This window comes from Periplaneta americana, chromosome 6, assembly GCF_040183065.1.
Source record: "Periplaneta americana isolate PAMFEO1 chromosome 6, P.americana_PAMFEO1_priV1, whole genome shotgun sequence".
NCBI lineage: Eukaryota > Metazoa > Arthropoda > Insecta > Blattodea > Blattidae > Periplaneta > Periplaneta americana.
Genome location: NC_091122.1, coordinates 178,635,617 through 178,660,840, shown reverse-complemented (window position 1 = coordinate 178,660,840; position 25,224 = coordinate 178,635,617). Strand labels below are relative to the sequence as shown.

Genomic DNA, 25,224 nt, shown 5'->3' with positions numbered 1-25,224 from the left:
AGAGAGAGAACATGAAAAAGTTAACAAGTTTATGAGTTATGAGGGAAATGATTCATCACTGCACAGTGAACTACCACTATTTTCGGTTGAGAAGCTCATATCATCCAGTCTGTTGTCCAAAAATCTGAAAGTTAGAATTTATAAAACAGTTATATTACCGGTTCTTCTGTATGGTTGTGAAACTTGGACTCTCACTCTGAGAGAGGAACATAGGTTAAGGGTGTTTGAGAATAAGGTGCTTAGGAAAATATTTGGGGCTAAGCGGGATGAAGCTACAGGAGAATGGAGAAAGTTACACAACACAGAACTGCACGCATTGTATTCTTCACCTAACATAATTAGGAACTTAAAATCCAGACGTTTGAGATGGGCAGGGCATGTAGCACGTATGGGCGAATCCAGAAATGCATATAGAGTGTTAGTTGGGAGACCGGAGGGGAAAAGACCTTTAGGGAGGCCGAGACGTAGATGGGAGGATAATATTAAAATGGATTTGAGGGAGGTGGGGTGTGATGATAGAGACTGGATTAATCTTGCACAGGATAGGAACCGATGGCGGGCTTATGTGAGGGCGGCAATGAACCTTCGGGTTCCTTAAAAGCCATTTGTAAGTAAGTATAGCAGAAGGACAGTGTTTTACACATACCAATTTTCATTATTGTACAAGATAGGCTACAGTAATTGAGGAAAAAAAATGTTGAATATTTCCAAAACTTTTACTTCTGTAAGCTGTACCTAACCAGTGTTTTACATATTATACAGGATGTAAACGATATGAACTGTCAAAATTATAGATAGTAAAATTCTAGTGAAATTTAATTTACGTCTCCTAATTTTATTGTTCGTTTTCGAAATACCATGTTTTTAAGATTTATAGTAGTGTAATTAACTGATTGCTCGTTCACGGTTACTAGAATGGGGCGTAATCCCTCATCTCGGTACTTCCCAATTTGCACGGTACAATATTATAACACCTAATTTGGCATTAATTTGTATCTTTTTTCAGTACTTGAGGGAATTCCTATGGAAGTAAAACTCCTCGTTCAGATACAAGATGTGACACATGTGGACGAGCTGAAAAATGTAAGTATGGCTACATCTACCATAAAACGATTGCATGCTTAAATTCAAAGGACTCGCAGTGATCGGTGAACGTAGGTATTCTGATACCTGTATAATAATGTTATTAACAAAGCTCGGAACTTGGGGACTTGTGTCGTGTCCTTGAGTAAGATTACAGGTACAACGTACACAAAGCTCACGCTACAAGTGCTCAGGGACAGTCGTGTGTACTAAGAAAGTGACCACAACTAATGACAGAAAGACGGACGAAGAAACTGTTATGTCGAACCCAATGACATTCAGAGAATTAAAGGTAAACGGTCTGTTTGAGGAAATAGAAAATACGTGTTATTTCGAATGGGTATTATAGAAGTTTGAAAATACATTTTGTTTTAAATTTAAGATACAGAATTTTGTGGAGAATTCGGAGGAGATACATTATTGTTTTCGAATGGAGAGTTTATATTTTGTAAGTTGTGCCACACACAAACTAGAGGCTGGAAACGGAATTCATTGAAAGGCATTGCAGTCCCTCAAATTGGAGAAAAATCTGTTCATAGCTATGGATCGAGACGTAGAGGGACCTGCTCTAGTAGTGACACACTAATTGAAAACTATTTTCGAGAAAAATTTAGGATATACTTATCTTTCTCAGATACGAGATCAGCTAGCAACTGCTGAAAATCGAACAGAAAACAGTGACAGTGAAAAAATTCAGTATTTTATACCGAAAAATCTTCGAATGTAGGTAGTCATACACTGTAATAAAATGTACACAGCACAACAGTAAATTTGGTATATATGCTATGAAATTACGTGTTTCAACCTACCTACCACTCGAATTTTGATTTTCTCTAGATAAATCTGTTAGTGTTCCACTCCCAGATTTATCGATAAAATCAAAACCTCTAGTGAGATTAGTGTTGATAAAATCATAGGTCAGTGATTTTCTTCTCATCACTAACTACAACCCCTTTGCACGACAAGGTGGCTGCTCAGAATTATTCAGAAAGAATCATCTCAGACAAAATCAACACCCTTGGAGATCAAGACACATCCCTCGAGGATAAAGTCAGAAAGTTTCTTTGCTACTATCTTATAAAGTTCTTTAAAAATTAAAACCGAATACCGCGTACTTCAGGTAACTCATTTGCCTGTAAGGAGACACAAAAAGAATGTGTGTTAACATACATTATTTAACCTCTTGCTGATGTGAATGGCAATTATAACTTTAACAAAGCAGGTGCACGCACTGGGACTCGAGTGGTAATTACTTTGTCTTTCTGATTTTAAAAGGAAGTCACCATGGACCTAATTATTCAACGTACGTGGACAGAAAGACGTGTAGAGATCACAGAACGCCTGGAGGAAGGGGAATGGCACGCTATAGCGGAGTCAGATGCTTCCCGCTTCTGGACGCCGGACTTCTACGTGGTCGGTCTTAGGAGCATGAAATTCCACCGCGGAGTTTCAGATCTCAAACACTTCATGTTGCGTAGCGACAAGACTGTATCCCAGATTGTGGAGTGAGTATACACTGCAACTGTACCAACTGCACCCTTTTATTATAGCATCTACAGAATTGGATTTGTCAGGAAAAGTAAACCCACAGAAAAATTAAACCTTATTTTGTAAACTTCTACAATAATATCAAGAATGCTATGTGTAAACTCCTAGGGTAGTATTCATAGACATTTCGCAGCACTCGCTACGAGCGTACTAAGCTAGCCCCGGCTATCCACTGGTTACTAGTACAGAATTCATATAATATCCTATCGCTAACACTGGTTTATGAATACGAAAAACGCTGATCATCCACCGGAAGCCCGCGCTAAAAATGTCTATGAATACGGCCCCTAGAATTTATTATAGTAGCAACTCCAATAATAGTTTGTGCGAGATCGTGCGTATTTGCTTGCTTTCCGCACACAACCAATACGCGGTAAGTGTGAAATACCACATTCAGTATTCCCAACGTAACATACATAACAATTTCCCTCTTCTTACCGCTTAAGCGCCATATTCATTTTACTGCTTTAGGCTTTTAACATATTATTTTTAGAGACGTTTAACATAGTAATAATTATAAATTGGAAACTTACCACTGCAATTTCACCTAAATTGCAATGTTAATTACTGTTTTTAAATATTTGCAAAAATTAAGTAAAGTCTACTACTCCACGAAACTTATTGCATTCCTGATACAAGTAACATTAAGGAAGCCGTGAAAAAATCAACAAGATTCCAGATGCCGATGTTATTACTGCAATACGTTATATAAATAATATTGTTAAAATATTAAAATGAAAAATAAATCATTACATAACCTTACCGTTTGTTTTAAGTTCGCATTTATAGACTGGAGGAAAAAAAAGACAGACGTATATCACGGCCTGCTGGAGTATAGTAAACACAGAAAACATTTTATAGCAACAATGTTGAAGAAAGATATTTTGGTATTCCGAAGTTGCCGTCATTAAACAGAACCCAACATGGAGATTTCATTGCAACTAATTAGAAATTCGTCTTTCAGGTATATAATAAACGATCTTCGCACAAAATAATGTACGATACACGAGCGGTATGTTTGTTTTCATGTTCTCGGAAATTAAAAAAGCTCAACTACGTTTCGCTTTTTCAATCTTTTCCTCGAACATGAAAACGTCAACATACCGCTCTTGTAACGTATATTACTATTGCCTGATGAAATTAAAAATCTGAATGCTATAGGGTGTTTTAAAAGATATATCAAAAGAATTTTAACAAACATCTGTCCCTACAATTTAGATCATACCTGCACAAACAGCGCTCAACGAGCGCGCGCGCTCCTTCGGAGCGGGAGAACTGTGTTTACCGCTAGCCGAAACGGAGAGGAAGAAACGTCAGAACGACATAGACTTGCTGTAGGTAGAGGAGAGGGAAACGACCACTCAGGTATCTAGTGGAGTGCAGTGTGTAGGCCTATTCTCAGTAACTGTTTCACGTTGCTTACCTACTGCTACAGTACAGTATGAAGGAATCTAAAAGACGGAACATAACATTTAACATTTAACGATTTACAACTCGAACTTATTGATCCTCAATGTGACCTAAGGGCTAAAGACCGTTTGAATATTACTACTAGTCTGGTTGAGTTTTACAAGACTGAACATTAGCAATAATATCCACGACTACACAGGCTGTCTGTGAAATTGTTTGCTATGTTCAACATTTATATTTGTGAGCAACTGTTTTCTATAATCAACTTTAATAAAGGCAGACATCGAACATCTGTAACTGATGTTTCATTACGATCAGTAGCCTACTGTTCCTTTCAGCTGCCAACAGCATAAAACCCTGTTTTGATGTAGGTTACTGATAAATAAAAATATAAAAAAATGATATTGTACATTTAAGTAGCTATAGAATTTCTATTATTTCTGTAAAATAACTGTTTCTTTATCTATACTGATAATAAATCTGTAGCCGAAATTTTTCTGGTAATTTTCGATTTTCCAAAAATAATTGGTCCTAACATATATAATTAACCACCCTGAAACCGAAAATCGCTTTTTTTGAAATTTTTGTTTGTATGTCTGTCTGTCTGTCTGTCTGTATGTTTGTTACCTTTTCACGCGATAATGGCTGAACGGATTTCGATGAAAATTGGAATATAAATTAAGTTCGTCGTAACTTAGATTATAGGCTATATGGCATTCAAAATACATTATTTAAAAGGGGGGTTATAAGGGGGCCTGAATTAAATAAATCGAAATATCTCGCTTATTATTGATTTTTATGAAAACTGTTACATAATAAACATTGCTTTAAAAATCATTTCCGATAAGTTTTATTCTTTTCAAAATTTTGATAGGACTGATATTTAATGAGATAAATGAGTTTTAAAATTAAAATAACTGCCATCTAAGGCCGTGTAATGAATTAAAAAACAAATGACTTCGTCTATAAGGGGCCTTGGACAGCAACAATCGAAAGCTATGAAAGATAACCTACAGATAATGTTTCTGCGTTTCTATGAAGTAATGTGAGAAGCTTAATTAACCGATTTGTATAATTAATTATTAATTCACCATTGGAAAGTGTAGTTTCTCTAGATGGACATAATGCTATAATGTTATCACAGTAACTCCTGAGTGAATCGAGGAGAGGTAAGATTAAAATAGATTCTTATGCACAGAAAACTTGATAGGCTATTCTGTATATTCGTTTCCTGTATTTCCTAAACTAATTTTTATGACCAAATGAGTTGTCTCTGGATCAAAATGATCGCATTTTAATTTTTTAATTAAATTTAAATTAAGTAACATAATAAACGATTTATCCTTCTATCAAACACGAATGTTCCCTGGATCAAATGTCCTATTTTAATTATATAATTACTTTATATTTATTTCTAACGGGTGCAGCGGAGCGCACGGATACGGCTAGTTAATTAATAATAGTCCAATATAGTTTTGCAAACACTGAACGGGAATTCATTTCATAAACACTCTTACTAGTACTTCCTTTTGTGTATATTTTGTACGAGATCCATACCTTCTTTCAGTCCACCTTTATACAGAGCGCAGCTAATATCTGCATTCCGCTCATGAGCCGTGAGCCGGCTCGGAGAGCGCAAACCTTGTGCAGGCCTGGTTTAGATGACATAACCTATGTGTGAGTTTATACTGGCATTAATTTATTGTAATTTTATCTAAATTAATCATTTTTTTCTGCTTTAACTTTTGTTTTTTATTTCCTTCTTTGACAAATCCTATGGTTTTTAACATTTTTATGGCCAAATAAGGAAGTAATAAATAAATGTAAACTCCTAGAATTATTGCAGTAAAGCAATGTAAACTCACAGAATTATTGTAGCAATTCCATTATGAATTCCTAGAATTATTGTAGCAATTCCATTATGAACTCCTAGAATTATTGTAGCAATTCCATTATGAACTCCTAGAATTATTGTAGCAATTCCATTATGAACTCCTAGAATTATTGTAGCAATTCCATTATGAACTCCTAGAATTATTGTAGCAATTCCATTATGAACTCCTAGAATTATTGTAGCAATTCCATTATGAACTCCTAGAATTATTGTAGCAATTCCATTATGAACTCCTAGAATTATTGTAGCAATTCCATTATGAACTCCTAGAATTATTGTAGCAATTCCATTATGAACTCCTAGAATTATTGTAGCAATTCCATTATGAACTCCTAGAATTATTGTAGCAATTCCATTATGAACTCCTAGAATTATTGTAGCAATTCCATTATGAACTCCTAGAATTATTGTAGCAATTCCATTATGAACTCCTAGAATTATTGTAGCAATTCCATTATGAACTCCTAGAATTATTGTAGCAATTCCATTATGAACTCCTAGAATTATTGTAGCAATTCCATTATGAACTCCTAGAATTATTGTAGCAATTCCATTATGAACTCCTAGAATTAGTGTAGCAATTCCAATGTAAACACCAAGGATTAGTTCAGTAAAGCAATGTAAATTCCTATTATTATTGTAGCAATACAATGTAAACTCCTAGAATTATTGTAGCAATTCCAATGTAAACATCAAGAATTAGTGCAGTATAGCAATGTAAACTCCTAGAATTATTGTAGCAATCCAATATAACTAGAATAATTGTAGTAACTCCAATGTAAAATTCTAGAGTTATTATAGCAACTCCAATGTAAACTTCTAGAATTATTGTAGCAACTCCAAGAATTATTGTATAAACCCCAATGTAAACCCCTAGAATTATCGTAGCAATTCCAATGTAAACTCCCAGAATTAGTGTAGCAATTCCAATGTAAACTCCTAGAATTATTGTAGCAATTCCAATGTAAACTCCTAGACTTACTGTAGCAATTCCAATGTAAACTCATAGAATTAGTGTAGCAATTCCAATGTAAACTCATAGAATTATTGTAGCAATTCCAATGTAAATCGTAGAATTATTGTAGCAACTCCAATGTAAACTCCTAGAATTATTGTAGCAGTTACAATGTAAACACCAAGGATTAGTGCAGTAAGGCAATGTAAACTCATAGAATTATTGTACCGAACTCCTTGAATTATCGTAGCAACTCCAATGTAAACTCATAGAATTATTGAAGCAACTCCAATGTCAACTACTAGAAATATAGTAGCAACTCCAATGTAAACTCCTAGAATTTTTGTATCAACTCGAATGTAAACTTCTAGAATTATTGCAGCAAATGCAATATAAACTCCTGGAATTATGATAATAAATTACTGAAAACAATGTAGTTTTATCATTTAAATGTGCAGAAATTTAACCGAACAATTGTAACTTTTCGTTCTGCAAATGAATTTTACAAAGCTACATTCGTTAGGATCAAATTTCTACACATTAAAAGTACAAAACTAAATTTTTTCAATTTCTTTGTCATAATACACTGTTCTCTTAAATTGACTGAACGTATTGGGAATTAAATCAATGGCTTTTCCAAAACAAAGCATGACATGTTCCATATAAAAAAAAATATCTCGAAAAGAAAGCGAAAACGAGCAAAAATGTATTATTCTTTTAATATCTCAAAGAATAACCTAACTTGTGTGAAATGACAGTAAAACCTTATATAGTTTGATACGTCACCACAAAGTTTGGTAATTTCAGAAATGACTGGCCAAAACTCAAAATGATATTCAAACCTGACGTATTTAGAACACTGGAAAATTCAAATCTAGAATAGGGAGCAATATCACAATTTGACTGGGTTTTGGCGTGATTCACAGGTTGCATAGCAACATATCAGCGCCTTTGTTTAATGTTTCAGGGCTGAGCTGATAGTAAAATGCAAGTTCGACTTTTCTCTATATCCGTTAGACGTTCAAGAATGCAAGATGGACTTCATGTCACGTAAGTGTGGCGTTTGCTTTAAGTTGGTTCTGAAAAGAGACTACTTCTTGTTTTATTTGAGAGAATTACGGATAAGATTACGAATCAGCTGACAGCGGGAAGAGTAGGTCATAGAAAACTGGTCAAGAAGGTGGTTAAGAAGAAACAAGCAAGACGTCCGGAGCCGACAAAGAGGGGAAGTAAAGAAGATTTGGGTAGTCCATCTACTCGTGAGGGAAAGGAAGGAAATAAGGAACCGCACAACTACAGTCTACGAAGTTGGTGCTTAAGGGGGATGGAGTGATAAAAGTGTGGCAAAAGACATAGAAACAAGAAACTGAGTGTTCAAGGAGTAAGAGTAACTAGCAAAATAATCGGAGAGAGAATGTATGAACGAATAAGTGAATTAGTGTCGAGAGAAACAAGAGTTGATAAAGGAAGTGACTAGAGAAAATTAGAAGTGTTTGTTAATAGTAATTGGTAGTGAAATGTTACTAATATTGGAGTGTCGACTACGTTAGCGTACATTCAGAGAAATTGAAATGATAGGAAGACAGCAAGTATTTTAATGTAAGTTTACAAATGAAGGTTGAGTTGACTTACAAAAATAGTGGCAAACGGAAAATTTATCGGGGTGAAAGGGAACAGTTTAACAAAAATAAAGATGTGATTCAGTGTCTAATGGAGAAATAGGGGATAAGAGTGATGACAGAAGTGAGGAGAGGTAGAACTGATTGTAAATTAGAGAGGAAAGTGAATGAGTATGATTAAATAGTGTTAGTAAAAGTTAGTTCAAAATTAGGGAAATTTTAGACGATAGGAAGTACTTCAAATATAAGTCAACAATAAAAGTGGTCAGGTGTCCATTAGAAAGAAGAGAAAATTTTAAGGGGAAAGGTTAGAAAGCAAATTGAGAGTATATATTATAGTAATAGAGGTAACAAAGGTAAAACAAGATGAGTGCACACATCAATGAAAGTTTGTATGTGTTATTGTAATTAGAACGTAGTGGGGAGCACGAATACAGAGATGTGGTGGCGACCCATTACCAAGTAAGAGTTGTAGAATAGTACATTATGCAACGAGCCTATAATGATAGTAATTAAGAAAGCGAGTATGGATGTTTATGAAACGAGCGCAAGCGAGTTTCATAATTTTCATACGAGCTTCTTAATTACCATTATAGGCGAGTTTCATACGACTTTTTATGCTCGACCATATTTCTAACTTGAAATTATTCAGATGTATACATTTTATTTGTATCTGACAAGATCGGAAGTGACCTTGTTCTAGGTCGTGAATTGTGAGATGTGCGCAGACGCGAAAATATTGATTTTTTCCGAGGAACAATAATGTCATTGATCTTGATGTATAATCTCGTTAAACTTGATAATATTATAATATTCTAACCTTGATTATTGAATTCGACATTGAAAAACGAGATGACAAATTGAATTTATTTGAATATTATTTACAATTAACGCTAATTATTATAGTAACAGAACATAACCTTCTGCGACAGTATTGGATTTCAGCCTCCGTGACTTTTCGCTAATTCTCTTTCGATTGCATATCCGAGAATAATCGATACTTGCGGTTTTATAACGGTACAAAGCTGACTTCCCATTGGCTGAACACATGTAAGCTGAGTTATCATTGGCTGAAGACCTGTACTTTAATGAGTAGGTGTACTTTAATGACATGCATTAAAGGACTGCTACCAGGTGTATAATTAGTACATTTCGGCATGGTCGAGCATAAATAAATATATCAAATATCAAATATTTGAGAGAATTAAACAGATTAATCAGTACTGTATACCACATCTTTGCATGTGGGAAAGCTTGTTCCCTCTATTCAAAACAACGTTTGTTGTTCATTTTCGTAAATTGAAACACAAGTTCGATTACCACCCGGCTAAATCGTTCTGGTTCATCGACATTGAGAGCTGTGCTACTACTTTTCATTCGGTAGATATAGTCCAAGCTCACACAACTTAACAGTTTCGGTACCAAGTTCCTAGCTCTGGTTATGAGTTAAAACCAAACTAAAACCAAATCTAGAAATCTGCACTAGAACCTTAGGACTAAACAAAATAAGAAATGAAGGCTCACTAACTGAAAACTTTATTTCCAGCGATGGAGGAGCTGCAGGACCTGTACTTGAAGTGGGACAGCACACACAATGAACCTTCTGTGAAGTTCTTGACTGAAGAACGCAATAAACTCTCTCTGAGCAAATTCGATCTTGATCTGTTCATTTGCGACCACAACTTCACCAGTAAAATGCAGTGGGGTAAGTAAAAAGAGGATCTCGGAATTTAAGATATAAATTTGTATTAATACATCTATACTAATAATAAATCTGTAGCCGAAATTTTTCTGGTAATTTTCGATTTTCCAAAAATAATTGGTCCTAACATATATAATTAACCACCCTGAAACCGAAAATCGCATTTTTGAAATTTTTGTTTCTATGTCTGTCTGTATGTTTGTTACCTTTTCACGCGATAATGGCTGAACCGATTTATATGAAAATTGGAATATAAATTAAGTTCGTTGTAACTTAGATTTTAGGCTATATGACATTCAAAATACTTTATTTAAAAGGGAGGGTTATAAGAGGGCCAGAATTAAATAAATCGAAATATCTCGCTTATTATTGATTTTTGTGAAAAATGTTACATAACAAAGGTTTCTTTAAAAATGATTTCCGATAAGTTTTATTCTTTACAAAATTTTCATAGGACTGATATTTAATGAGATAAATGAGTTTTAAAATTAAAATAACGCCATCTAATATGGTGCAATGAATTAAGAACAAATGACTTCGTCTATAAGGGGCCTTGGACAACAACAATCGAAACAGGGGCCTTGGATATCAACAATCAAAATCTATTAAACATAGCCTACAGACAATGTTTCTGTGTTTGTATGAAGTAATATCAGAAGCTAAATTAACCGATTTGTATAATTAATTATTATTTCACCATTGGAAAGTGTAGTTTCTCTAGATGGACATAATGCTATAACGTTATTACAGTAACGTCTGAGTAAATCGAGGACAGGTAAGATTAAAATAGCTTCTTATGCACAGAAAACTTGATAGGCTATTTTGTACATTCGTTTTCTGTATTTCTTAAAATAATATTTATGTACACACTCATTATAATCTCAGAGAATTAACGAAGAACGAGAGTATATTGATTTAGTATGCAGTAATAGTACGTTAGCTTAGCAATCCATTATTTTATAATTCAAATTTTAACTATGCTCAATTGAATCGTGATAAATTCATAAAATATATATGCAATAAATGCAATGCAAAAAAATGGGTAATGAGCAAAACAGATTATCTTGCGCTGTTGTAAAAGTTGTTCCCTGGATCATACGTCCTATTTTAATTATGTAATTACTTTATATTTATTTCTAACAGGTGCAGCGGAGCGCACGGGTACGGCTAGTCTATATATATATAATTTGAATTGGTAATAGAAATTACGGGAAAACGGCTGAACGGATTTTAATAAATGACCCCTCATTTTGAACTAATTGCATTCCAGCACGCCGTGATTTAAGAATAAAACAAAACACACACTACAATAAACAATAGCTAGGCCTATTACACGAAGGCCATGACCTGCAGGATTGCTGACATATTTAGAGTTCAAATTCAATTGGTTATTAAAAACTTCAAGACTTAGTAAAAGTAATTTACAGGTCTGATTCTGCGATGTGTAATTTTCTGAGTACAGCTGTGTATTGGATATTGAAATCTACAAAACTTGAAGTGGTTTGATGACATTATTACCATTAGAAATGAAATTTCATTATATTTAATGCCATGATGTGACTATTTTTCATTAATTATATATATATATATATATTAATGATATAGTAATGATATGAAAGTGAAACGTTTTGGGGTTATAATATGTTAAATTAGATCTTCATTTTTATAATTTACTGAGTGGCGGCTATTATATATAACTACAAAACTTACGTAAGGTAATAATATTGTTATTAAAAATGAAATATTTTATAGTTATTGATCAAGTGGGGTTGGGTCTTTTTCATATACTTAATGGCGGTGTAGTGTAGATATTTATATGCGTCATTCTCTTCAGTATTGGCTCGAGAGAGCGCAAAAATTACAGTTCCTAAGGAAAGACCAAAAGGTATTACTTATTGATAGAATAAGAGGGCTACAAAATTTTGTAGTCTCCCGATCATTTCAGCAAGATCTCTTATCAGGATAAAATGACTTTACCCTCTACATTTCAAGCTCTACATGCAGCAGTTATACCAAAATGCTATATCTATTGTTCGAAAGCATAGCGAACCAGACTTTACAATCCACAATGACCTGAAATAGCTATTGCTTTACATCCACATGAAAAACCCACTGATCGCCCTGACATTGTTACTTGCGTTTTCGCGTTGAAACTCAAGATACATAGGTTTAAGAAAAAGTATTTGGCATAAAAACCATTCAGAGGGAGTATGTTTCATTATTATGGAAGCAAATAACTTTCAAAATATCTGGTGTTTGTCATTGAAAATAAATCTGAAAATTTTTTATTTGAACGTCTAATGAACTTAGTTTGCAGCATTTGCTGCACAAGCTACTAGTAAATTTTAAATTGGGGAATCGTGTGGTAGAAACAGTCAATTACAAAATAAAAACCTAATTTCGTAATATACTTACGTACTAGACTTGTATTGCGTATAAAAACAAAATCTAGTTTATTACATGTTTATCCAAACTCTTTATAAAAAGTAAATATGTCAAATAAGGCATTGAATATTCAAACAATTTACGGAAAATAAAATAAAATGATCAAGCGAGGTGGCTAAGATGATATCGTTTGAGACACGTTCGAGAGGTCTCTGGTTCGATCCCCGGTGATATGACCTTGGAGTTAAAGAGTCTATAAATAAGTAGCCTACAAATAAGAAGTGTAAAATGAGAAAACAGTGAAAAACATGAAAGACAAGGTCTCATGACCTTAATTTCACTACGTTAAATAAAATAAATTTAAAAATAAAAAATGAAAATTAAATTTAAAATCGTTATTAAAATTAAGTAAGAAAATACATTTCGTCAAAACACGCGAATGTATTAGGGAGAATTAACCCTAGAATGCTATCGTCATTGAGTAGTACTATATTGCTACTGATACGTAAAAATTACGTAATATGCGAAAAGAGTATTTTTCGGCTCTATATTCGTTTCGAAATATAATTTTTATTTGTTTAGGTCTCTTTTTTGTTACTAAGTTTTACTTTCATGAAAATAAATTTACATTAAATATTAAATAATATAGACCTAACTACAAGAAAACATTTATGAAAATATTTTTTATTTCGTTTATTTAGTTTTGTTTGTTTTTTGTTTCTAATTTCTGCTTATATCAAAATAAATTTACAGGAAACAAAAAACCATATAAATCTAACTACAAGAAAATATTTCAGAATGCAATTTTATTCTTTCTTTTTTTTCCTTCGGTAGCGGAACAACACATGGTGAGATTCCCGTTTCCTGTTTTCTTGCTTCTTTTTATTCTTTCTTCATCCGCTTGTTTTCTAATTATTCTCAATCTTTCCTACTATATCTTCCATTACTTTTTCTTCCTTGAGCTACAACATCATCCTGGTATGTATTTTCGATCCTTGTCACTGTCACAAGCTTCATATTCAATCTGTACATTGCCTTCACAATCATCATCTGAACTTTCATCTATAATTTGCAGAATAGTGTCCGGATCATCATGTAAGTTTTCATCCAGTGTTACATTGTTAGATAAAACACACTTATACGAAAATAGTAATATGCGTTACAAGAGCGGTATGTTGAAGTTTTTTCATGTTCGAGGAAAAGTTTGAAAAAGCGAAACGTAGTTGAGCTTTTTTAATTTCCGAGAATTGAAAGAAAACATACCGCTCGTGTTTCGTGCATTATTTTGTGCGAAGATCGTTTATTACATACCTGAAAGAGGAATTTCTAATTAGTTGCAATAAAATCTCCATCTTGGTTTCTGTTCAATGACGGCAAAATTTGCAAAACAAAAATATCTATCTTCAACATTGTTGCTTTAAAATGTTTTCTGTGTTTACTATACTCCAGCAGGCAGTGATATACGTCTGTCTTTTTTTCCCCCCCAGTCTATGATGAGTCTGGAATCTTGTTGATTTTTTCAGGCTTCCTTAATGTTACTTGCCTCACGAATGCAGTAACTTTAGTGGAGTTGTAGAGTTTATTTAATTTTTGCAAATATTTAAAAACAATAATTAACAGTGCAATTTAGGTGAAATTGCAGTGGTAAGTTTCCAATTTATAATTATTACTATATTGAACGTCTCTAAAAATAATATGTTAAAAGCCTAAAGCAGTAAAATCAATATGTCACTTAAGCGGTAAGAAGAGGGAAATTGTTATGTGTGTTGGGTTGGGAATACTGAATGTGGAATTTTAGACATTCCGCGGATTGGTTTTGTGCGGAAACCAAGCAAATACGCACAATCTCGCACAAAAGAAATAAACTCCACTGATAGAAAATGTTCTATTAATACTACTGATTCGTAAATCTGACGCATACTTCCAAATATATCATATAATAACTTAAGTTGCAACCTTTTGTCATGACTGATAGCAACTGATAGATGGAGGCATAGCTACAAGAAGGAGGGGCTAGCTTGGCGGGAAAAGTAGTGAGGATCAATTGTTCATCCATTACACTGAAAAACAACAATTTTGCTCCGACTTAAATCGACTTTACGACCAAAGTACAGAGTGGGGCATAGGAACCAAGTGTTTTTAAAATAATCATAAAACCGTTAGTTTTTGTTTTCAACACTTTTGTTCGTAGAACAACGTTTGTGAGAACATATCATTTCAATAATGAGCGGAAAATTACATCTGGCATGTGATGTCCGTCTGTGTTGACGCATTGTTTAAGGCGCTGACGAAAATTCACCTCTATTCTTTCCAGGGGATCTCTGTTGATTTGGGTGATGTGTTGACGTACTGTGTCCTTTAATTGATGTAATATTTGGGGCTTATCCTCGTAAACACGTGCCTTTAGGTGCCCACATAGAAAACAATCACGTGGACAGGTCAGGGGACCGAGGGAGCCATGGAACATCACCAAATCTCGAAATGAGACGATTGGAAAACAGGAGGCAAAGAACTGCCATTGACGCTTTGGAGATATGCGCCGTGGCCCCATCTTGCTGAAACCACCTATCTTGTGTGGGTGTAAATGTAAATCGCCATGCAAAATCCTTCTTACCGTACGATTGCTGATTCCAAGAGCAGCTGAATGTCTTCGAGCAGAGCGGCCTGGGTTGCACAGTATCGCTTATCTGACTGAACATTTTCTGGAGTACGGACTCTGTGTTGGGGGCCGGGCGATTTATTCTTCAATACTGCGCCTAATTTTTTTTTTAAGATTTTTTAACCCAACATAAGATTATGTCACGCACGGGACCAGAATCATTGCGATTAATAATAAATCTGTAGCAAAACTCAAGCGTATCGAGCTCACCGACTCGCCATTTCTAACAAAACAATCATACGCAAACATGCGTCCACTGCTCCATGTTGCCGACTGCAGGTGAAATGCTATGAGCGTATTCCGAATCTCACCGGTGAGCAATCCGATGGCATCACGGTGTTCCGAATTCCACCGATGACGTCATTGATGCTCCACCGGTGTCGCACCGGTGCCATCAACTTGCAGAGGTGGTGGCAGTCTCCATCAGCCGCCATCAGTGAATCTGATTGGTTCTTGTATAGGGCGGGAATTAGCAGACGAATGACATCGTGCACTGTTGTGTCATGGCGGTGTGTTCTGCTTTAGTTCTGCTGTATTATTTGTAATGAGCACAACGTAAAAACAATATGTTAATGGCTTATGAGCGAACATGTCAACGGACCCGTTATTACTACCGGTTCAAGAAATAAGTTGTTTATGATCTCTTTTATTTGAACGAGATGGCAGTACGGAAATTTCGCAAAATTTTGCTAGCGTAGCACAGGTAACCACTTACACAGTCGCCATGACAGTATCGATTCTTCCAGCAGTTTTGTTCCTTATTTTCGTTGCAACGTGACGTCATTGATGCCACCGGACCGGTGAGATTCGGAATACGCTGTATGAGCCACGGAATGGACTGTCACATGCCGCACGTCTCTCCCTTTCATAATGACCGAGTACAAGCCATTTAAAAACACTTGGTTCCCATGCCCCACCCTGTATATTCGGAAGAATTAGGTCAAACGGAAAAAACAATTCGTAAGTCCATTGGGAATAGACCTTCAGCTTTATACATAGCAAAGCGTCTTAACCAATGTCCCCTTATACTTAAAGTAGCAGAACATCAAAATCGGACGCGGAATCTGTATCTGTCACTTACAGGCGCGGTGTCCACGCTTCGCTTCTGGGTGATATTGAAGCGCGCCTTGAAATCCCACTTCCTGGAGACCTACGTGCCCACAACCATGTTCGTCGTCATGTCGTGGGGAAGCTTCCTGGTCAAATCGGATATCGTGCCCGGCAGAATGGTCCTCCTGGTGACCAACTTGCTGTCTTTAGTCACTTTATTCGAAGCTACGAGGTAAGTGTCGTCCAGTACCTCACTATGTTGACAGAAACTTCCAACAGTTTGATTAACCACAACATCAATTCCGAAAACAAACTCAGGTTATCCTACTAAAATTTTGTATTGCTATACCTCAACAATAAATTTTATACCAAGTAGATCGAGTTCAAACGATGTCACCACTTGCTCATAAAAGTATTGTGAATTTTATTAGTTACAACAATGTAATTTATTCGTCACAACAATAATTCCTTTCTACAATTCACCTTAAACGCTCTCGTCAACAATTTGATCTTCACTCAACACAGTATTCGTTATAGCACTCCACCGACGACAATGACAACTTACTTGGACTATTACGCACAACAATGAACTGTTAATCTTAACTAATATTTACACAGTACTATTTACAAATCAGAACTACCAGTTCTCAGTTCACAGTTCTTCTATCTCAGTCACTCGAGTTCACAGTATCTCGAACCACAGACCTCCAGAGACAGTTCACTGTACTCGAACTCAGGTCTCTCCAACTGCGCTCCACTGCACTCGAACTCAGGCCTTCGGATGCTGACGCAGATGCGGACGCACACTCGAGTCGAACTCCGGTACACAAGACTGGCTTGCTTGCTCTGGCTTTCTCACTGACTGAATAACTGAAAACTCAGAAACTGCTGTCGTTCCTTCGCGACCGTAATTTATAACCACAGCGACGTAGCCTCGAAAATTCGCGAGTCTTCCACTTCGACGGATTTCTGGAATAGTCGGGCAGGTCGTTCCACATTCACTGCGTTAAGTAGCAGCTGCGCGCGCAGCCTCCCCTCGCGTGTAGGCCCCTTTCCCCTTTCCCCGTGAAGCCCGCGCGATATGCTCTCTCGCGGGACGCTGGTCGTGAGTTCGAATGTCACGTCGCTGTCACAGTATTGTTCTCTCAGTACTGTATTGTATGTATTTTATAACAGCTGTAGGTTAGTAATTTTTTTATTTTTATTTACTTATTTATTAATTATCTATTTATTCATGTACGGTATTTATGTATTCATTCAGTCATTCATTTGCTAATTAATTAATTATTTTATTTATTTATTTAAACCTGGTAGAGATAAGAGCATCAGGCATTCTCTTCCCCTCTACCAGGGGGTTGCAACTATAATATTAAGAATACAATTGTAATTATAATTACAACTAATATTACATTTACAAATGCAATAAAAATCAGAGTAGGCTACTAAAAGATTAACTGATTAATAGAGGCTAGGCAGTTTATTGTAGAATTTAAGAATAAAGCTATTAATTTATTTATTCATCTGTTAATTTATTTATACGTCTAGTAATTTATTTATTCGCATATTTCATTATTTATCTGTCAATTAATTTATTTATCTATTAAATTATTTATTCGTCTATTTATTTATTTATCTATAAATTTATTTATTCATGTATTGTTTGCTGATCTATTAATTTAATTATTCATCTATTAATTTATTTATTTATATATTAATTTATTTGTTCGTCTATGAATTTATTTATTCGTCAATTTATTTATCTGTATATTACTTTATTCATTAATCCGTTTATTTATTCTTGTATTACTTCATTTATTCATCTATTAATTTATTCATCCATGCGTTTATTTATTCTTGTATTAATTCATTTATTCATCTATTAATTTATTTATCTATATATTAATTTATTCAATTATCCGTTTATTTATTTAACTAATTTATTCATCTATTAATTTATTCATCTATATATTGATTTATTCATTCATGCATTTATTTATTCTTATATTAATTTATTTATTCATCTATTAATTTATTTATCTATATATTAATTTATTCATTCATCCGTTTATTTATTCTTGTATTAATTTATTTATTTATCTATTAATTTATTTATCTATATATATTAATTTATTCATTCATTCGCTTATTTATTCTTGTACTAATTTATTTATTAATCTATTAATTTATTTATTCGTCTATTAATTTATAATTCATCTATTTATTATTCATTTATCTTATATTAAAATGTATTTTGTCCGGCAACATGAAATTTATTGGTTTCACTAAACAGTTTATAATTCATGAGACCTAACCCAAAAACATATTTTGTTTGGCCACATGAAATGATTAGTACGAACTGCGAAAACCGAATGCCACTTTAATAAGACAAACAAATAATCTAAAAATCCATCAATTAAAATTTCTTGTGTTAGCTCTTCTAAGAAATCGTTGTTATAACTTACAGTTGTAAATTTCCATATTTCTGTTCTTGTATATTTGTATGAATATTTGTCACACTCTTGTTGTTGGTTTTCGATAAGGCTTTTGTAATATTAATTTTCTTTCATACAATCACACAAATTGGCAGAGTATACTTTGTCCTAGTGGCAATCCTCTAATGACGAAAGTTTATACTAAAATATTAATTATTACCAGGAGGCCCGGGTTCGAATCTCGGTCGGGGCAAATTACCTGGTTGAGGTTTTTCCGGGGTTTTCCCTCAACCCAATTTGAGCAAATGCTGGGTAACTTTCGATGCTGAACCCCCCCGGACTCATTTCACAGACATCATCACCTTTATCTCATTCAGACGCTAAATAACCTAAGATGTTGATAAAGCGTCGTAAAATAACCTACTAAAATTAAAAAAAAAAAAAACTTTAGGATAAAAAGTAAGAAGACCCGGGCTACATAAAATTCTTACTTCTGATATATTTTCAGCTGAGTAGATGCACCTGTTTAACTGCAATTGCTGGTATTTTTTTTTTTTTTTTGCAACAGAAAAGTTGTAAAGTTGACCAATCAAACCTAACACTGAAGATGGTTTGAGAACTGACTTCATTGTTTTATTGTTTCCAGAAATTCTTCACCGCCTGCTATAGGAGTTAAATGCATCGACATCTGGTTCCTGATATGCATATCTTTCGTCTTCTTTGCTCTGCTGGAATACGCGATAGTATTATACCAGATGCATGCCAAGTGTCCAGCCAACAACAGAATCTCGGATCTTAAATTGTTCAAAGCTATTTTTCCGAAAGAAGACAACCGACCTCCTACGATGGTACGTATACTACAACAATATTTTCAATTGTTAAACCGGAGAAACAGAAAGTAGAGTTGATACCAAGAGAAGAATGCAGGAAAAGCGGTCCCGAAAACGAATCTGTTTCTGGGATTTCTCGCGAAAAATTTAATCGCTCACATTATCGCTAAAATTTCTGAACACTCAGAAAACATGCGAATCTTTGGCCGGCAGTCGGTATGCATTTCTGAGCCCCAATAATTAGTCAATCGCCTTTCCTATTAACCCCAACAATTAGTCAATCGCCTTTCCTATTAACCCCAACAATTAGTCAATCACCTTTCCTATTAACCCCAACAATTAGTCAATCACCTTTCCTATTAACCCCAACAATTAGTCAATCGCCTTTCCTATTAACCCCAACAATTAGTCAATCGCCTTTCCTATTAACCCCAACAATTAGTCAATCACCTTTCCTATTAACCCCAATTAGTCAATCGCCTTTCCTATTAACCCCAACAATTAGTCAATCACTTTTCCTATTAACCCCAACAATTAGTCAATCACCTTTCCTATTAACCCCAACAATTAGTCAATCACCTTTCCTATTAACCCCAACAATTAGTCAATCGCCTTTCCTATTAACCCCAACAATTAGTCAATCACACCCCAACAATTAGTCAATCGCCTTTCCTATTAACCCCAACAATTAGTCAATCGCCTTTCCTATTAACCCCAACAATTAGTCAATCACCTTTCCTATTAACCCCAACAATTAGTCAATCGCCTTTCCTATTAACCCCAACAATTAGTCAATCGCCCTTCCTATTAACCCCAACAATTAGTCAATCACCTTTCCTATTAACCCCAACAATTAGTCAATCACCTTTCCTATTAACCCCAACAATTAGTCAATCGCCTTTCCTATTAACCCCAACAATTAGTCAATCGCCTTTCCTATTAACCCCAACAATTAGTCAATCGCCTTTCCTATTAACCCCAACAATTAGTCAATCGCCTTTCCTATTAACCCCAACAATTAGTCAATCGCCTTTCCTATTAACCCCAACAATTAGTCAATCGCCTTTCCTATTAACCCCAACAATTAGTCAATCACCTTTCCTATTAACCCCAACAATTAGTCAATCACCTTTCCTATTAACCCCAACAATTAGTCAATCGCCTTTCCTATTAACCCCAACAATTAGTCAATCACCTTTCCTATTAACCCCAACAATTAGTCAATCACCTTTCCTATTAACCCCAACAATTATTCAATCGCCTTTCCTATTAACCCCAACAATTAGTCAATCTCCTTTCCTATTAACCCCAACAATTAGTCAATCACCTTTCCTATTAACCCCAACAATTAGTCAATCGCCTTTCCTATTAACCCCAACAATTAGTCAATCACCTTTCCTATTAACCCCAACAATTAGTCAATCACCTTTCCTATTAACCCCTAACAATTAGTCAATCGCCTTTCCTATTAACCCCAACAATTAGTCAATCGCCTTTCCTATTAACCCCAACAATTAGTCAATCACCTTTCCTATTAACCCCAACAATTAGTCAATCGCCTTTCCTATTAACTCCAACAATTAGTCAATCACCTTTCCTATTAACCCCAACAATTAGTCAATCACCTTTCCTATTAACCCCTAACAATTAGTCAATCGCCTTTCCTATTAACCCCAACAATTAGTCAATCGCCTTTCCTATTAACCCCAACAATTAGTCAATCACCTTTCCTATTAACCCCAACAATTAGTCAATCACCTTTCCTATTAACCCCAACAATTAGTCAATCGCCTTTCCTATTAACCCCAACAATTAGTCAATCGCCTTTCCTATTATTTATTTATTTATTTATTTATCTATTTATTTCCATAACAGGGCAAAGCCCCAACAATTAGTCAATCGCCTTTCCTATTAACCCCAACAATTAGTCAATCGCCTTTCCTATTAACCCCTAACAATTAGTCAATCGCCTTTCCTATTAACCCCAACAATTAGTCAATCGCCTTTCCTATTAACCCCAATAATTAATCAATCACCTTTCCTATTAACCCCAACAATTAGTCAATCGCCTTTCCTATTATTTATTTATTTATTTATTTATTTATTTATTTATTTATTTATCTATTTATGTCCATAACAGGGCAAAGCCCCAACAATTAGTCAATCGCCTTTCCTATTAACCCCAACAATTAGTCAATCGCCTTTCCTATTAACCCCAACAATTAGTCAATCGCCTTTCCTATTAAGTCTTTCCCTCTCCAGCTGGTGAGTACGAAAGCAGCGTTCGTCTTTCTGGATAAAATTTGCAGAACTTTGGTGCCTAATAATTTCGAAGACAATATAGCAAAGCTCATCTAGTCACATTGGAAGCTCAATGGATATCATACTGGCTTAACGACGACTCTGATATCTTTATTTCAGAAGTTTAACCAAAGAAAAGTGACTTCAAGTATTAGTTACAATTGAAATGTATTTCTTAAAAAATTGTAACCAAGAGGTCACTAAAGAAAAGTTACATTTACTATTACTTTCAGACATAATATCTTTGTTTCAGAAGTTGTAGAGAATGGAAGAGGTAACAGAAGTACAGTACTTTCGGATTTAGTAAATTTGTTTCAGAAGTTTTAGTCCACGGAAGAGGTAACATAATAAGTGTGGCCTGAGCTATTTCTTTTCAGGTACGTCTTTTTCAGAAGTTATATGGTCTGCAACAGGTAATAGAAAAGTGGTTTCCACTCTCAGATACCATGTCTTTGTTTCCTAAGTTATAGAGTATGGAAGAAATAACACAAAAAAGTTATTTCAACTGCTATTTTCAGATTTGAACACTTCGTTTTAGAAGTTACAGTATACGGAAAAGGTAACAAGAAATATGACCTCAGCTATTACTTGCAGATATAGTGTTGTTTCAGAAGTTACAGGTATGAAAGACATTACAAGGAAAGTGATTCTACTTACACATATGTCTTTGTTTTATGTTGTTACAGAATACGAAAGAGGCAACAGAAGAAAGGTGACCTCAATTATTTACTACTTCCAGATATATCTTTGTTTCAGAAGTTACAGGGAATGGAAGAGGCAATAGAACAAAAGTGGCAACTATTTTATATATACTTTCAGTTGGTGCTCCCAGGTTAAATTGTCCACTTCAAAATGACCAAAGGAAAAATGGCCACAAACAAAAATGTCCAGAGCAAAATGTCCAAGGGAAAAAGTCCAGTAAAAATGTCCACAACAAAATGTCCAGTATAAAAAAATGTCCACTAGCAAAATGTCAACATACAAAAATGTCCACAACAAAAGTCCAGTATAAAAATGTTCGCATTCAAAAATGCCCATAAAAAAGTCCATAACTGGAAAAAAAATCCATAATATTTTTTTTTTTTACAGAAGCAGTAACCAGGAGAAAGACTACAAAGTTTTATTGTGATTGCTAAGCGATGTACCAAATTTTAAATCAAGAGTGACAGAATGGCTGAAATTTTACGTTAAAAAAAGGACAAACATTCTAGTACACAATGGCTTTTCGTAACGCTTTCATTCAAGGAGAAAAAATGGTAATAAATGATATTGGAGGTGTGTGGAAAGAAGTGCTATGGCATAGTTGCGCCCCGCGGTCAATTCGGAGGCCCAGGCATGGCATAGTTGTGCCCCGAAGAAATCAGGTAGCAGAATGAACATGGCATAGTTGCGCCCCGATGGGCATAGTACACACGAAAGTGATTGTCATAAAATAAATAAATTACTTAAACATATTATAGTGGTAGCTGCATTTTTTAAGAACATCTGTCTATTTCACATGTTCTGAATTCTCCGATCATGTGGTTTAAAAAACGGAGCCTATCGATAATCACTGCATAAACAGTAGAAAAACAGTTAATAAAATACTGCCAACTTCATGGTGTTCATTTTAACAGTAGACTATCGATAATCACTGCATAAACAGTAGAAAAACAGTTAATAAAATTCTGCCAACTTCATGGTGTTCATTTTAACAGTAGACTATCGATAATCACTGCATAAACAGTAGAGAAACAGTTAATAAAATTCTGCCAACTTCATGGTGTTCATTTTAGCGGTATCGATAATGAATATTAAATCGAATAAGAAATCAATAAGGTTGGTTGATTACGAGGCTCGAGTTCCCGTAATGCCTTTTTCCTCTACCTATTTCATCGGGGCGCAACTATGCCATGCACATTTTCTCTACCTGATGGGAACGGGGCGCAACTATGCCCACAAAACAGGGACCCTTTTTTATCTGCTGCATTTTACCTGACCGTGGGGCGCAACCATGCCCTGCCCGAAAGAAGCGCCTGTGATGCGAGATGTGTGACCAATGCTGATATGGGTAACTTACATGTAGATAAACCAAGTGGACATTTATGTAAGTTGACATTTAATTTTATGGACATTTATGCAAGTGGACATTGTATTTGTGGACATTTAACTTTTATGGACATATATATATATATAAATGAACATATTGCTAGTGGACATTTCTGTTTGCGGACGTATTGAAATGGACATTTTAACCTCCAACACTTTGTTTCAGAAGTTAAAGGGTACGGAAGAGACAATTGAAGAAAACTGATCTCAACTACCACTTTCAGTACAATGTCTTTGTTTCAGAAGTTACAGCATATGGGAAAGACAAAAGAAGAAAAGTGATCTTAGCTATCACTTTAATATAAAATATTTTCATTTGGGAAGTTACAAGGTACGGAAAAGGTAACAGAAGAAAAGTATCTTCAACTATTACTTTCAGATACAATGCCTGTTTCGGAAGTTGTAGGATATGTCAGAGGTAGTAGAATTCAGATACATTATCCTTGTTTCAGAACTTACAGGGTATGCAAAAAGCAACAGAAGAAATGTTAACTCAACTATTACTTTCAAATATAATGTCATTGTTCCAGAAGTTACATGGTAACGTATGAAAAGTGGCCTCAAATACTTCAGATTCAAAATCTTTGTTTCAGAAATTACACGGTACGGAAAAGGTAATAGAAAAAGTGACTTCAACTATTATTTTCAGATAAAATGTCTTCGTTAGAAGTTATAAGGTATGGGAAATGTAACAGAAAAAAACGACCTCAATTATTACGTTCAGATACAATGTTTTTGTTTCAGAAGTTTAAAGGCCGAAAGAGGTAAGAGAAGAAAAGTGAACTCAAAATTACTTCCAGATAGAATGTTTTTGTAGGTCTTAACTGACGCAAATTGATTTCTACTCTTACTTTCAGATACAATGTCTTTTTTTCCAGAAGTTATACCGAAGAGGTAAGAGAAGAAAGATTATGTGCTGCTTGAGTTATGTATACGCAAAATTTTCACGCTGCATCTTCTGTAGAACTTCCCATCCAAGTTGGAACATACTGGACCAAGTTGCTATGGTTGCATTTCCAATGCTTTTTATCATATGCTCATGTTGTTACTGGGAAATCTTCATCACCAAAAGTAACAATATAAGTCTTAAGCAGAAATGTGTGTTAAAATAACCCGTAATTACAGAAAATTGCATGACTGCGAATTGCGTATAAAATGAACGAAATAAAATAAAAATGTACAACACTTGTAGTGTCTAAAATGTGTACCTCATTAGAAGTAAATATATAGTTATCTTTGTTGTCTACGTATTTAAACAATAACTTTGT

At 34.7% G+C, this 25,224-nt stretch overlaps 1 protein-coding gene across 1 annotated transcript; it reads left to right on the top strand.

Annotated features, from left to right (window-relative positions):
- The first annotated feature begins 2,367 nt into the window (after positions 1–2,367).
- Positions 2,368–25,139, top strand: LOC138702291 (glutamate-gated chloride channel-like). Its single transcript, XM_069829875.1, has 6 exons — positions 2,368–2,588; positions 7,858–7,940; positions 10,056–10,214; positions 16,339–16,537; positions 19,384–19,585; positions 24,835–25,139. The coding sequence occupies exons 1-6, from the start codon at positions 2,368–2,370 to the stop codon at positions 25,066–25,068; spliced, it is 1,098 nt and encodes a 365-aa protein (XP_069685976.1). The 3' UTR covers positions 25,069–25,139.
- Positions 25,140–25,224: the final 85 nt, after the last annotated feature.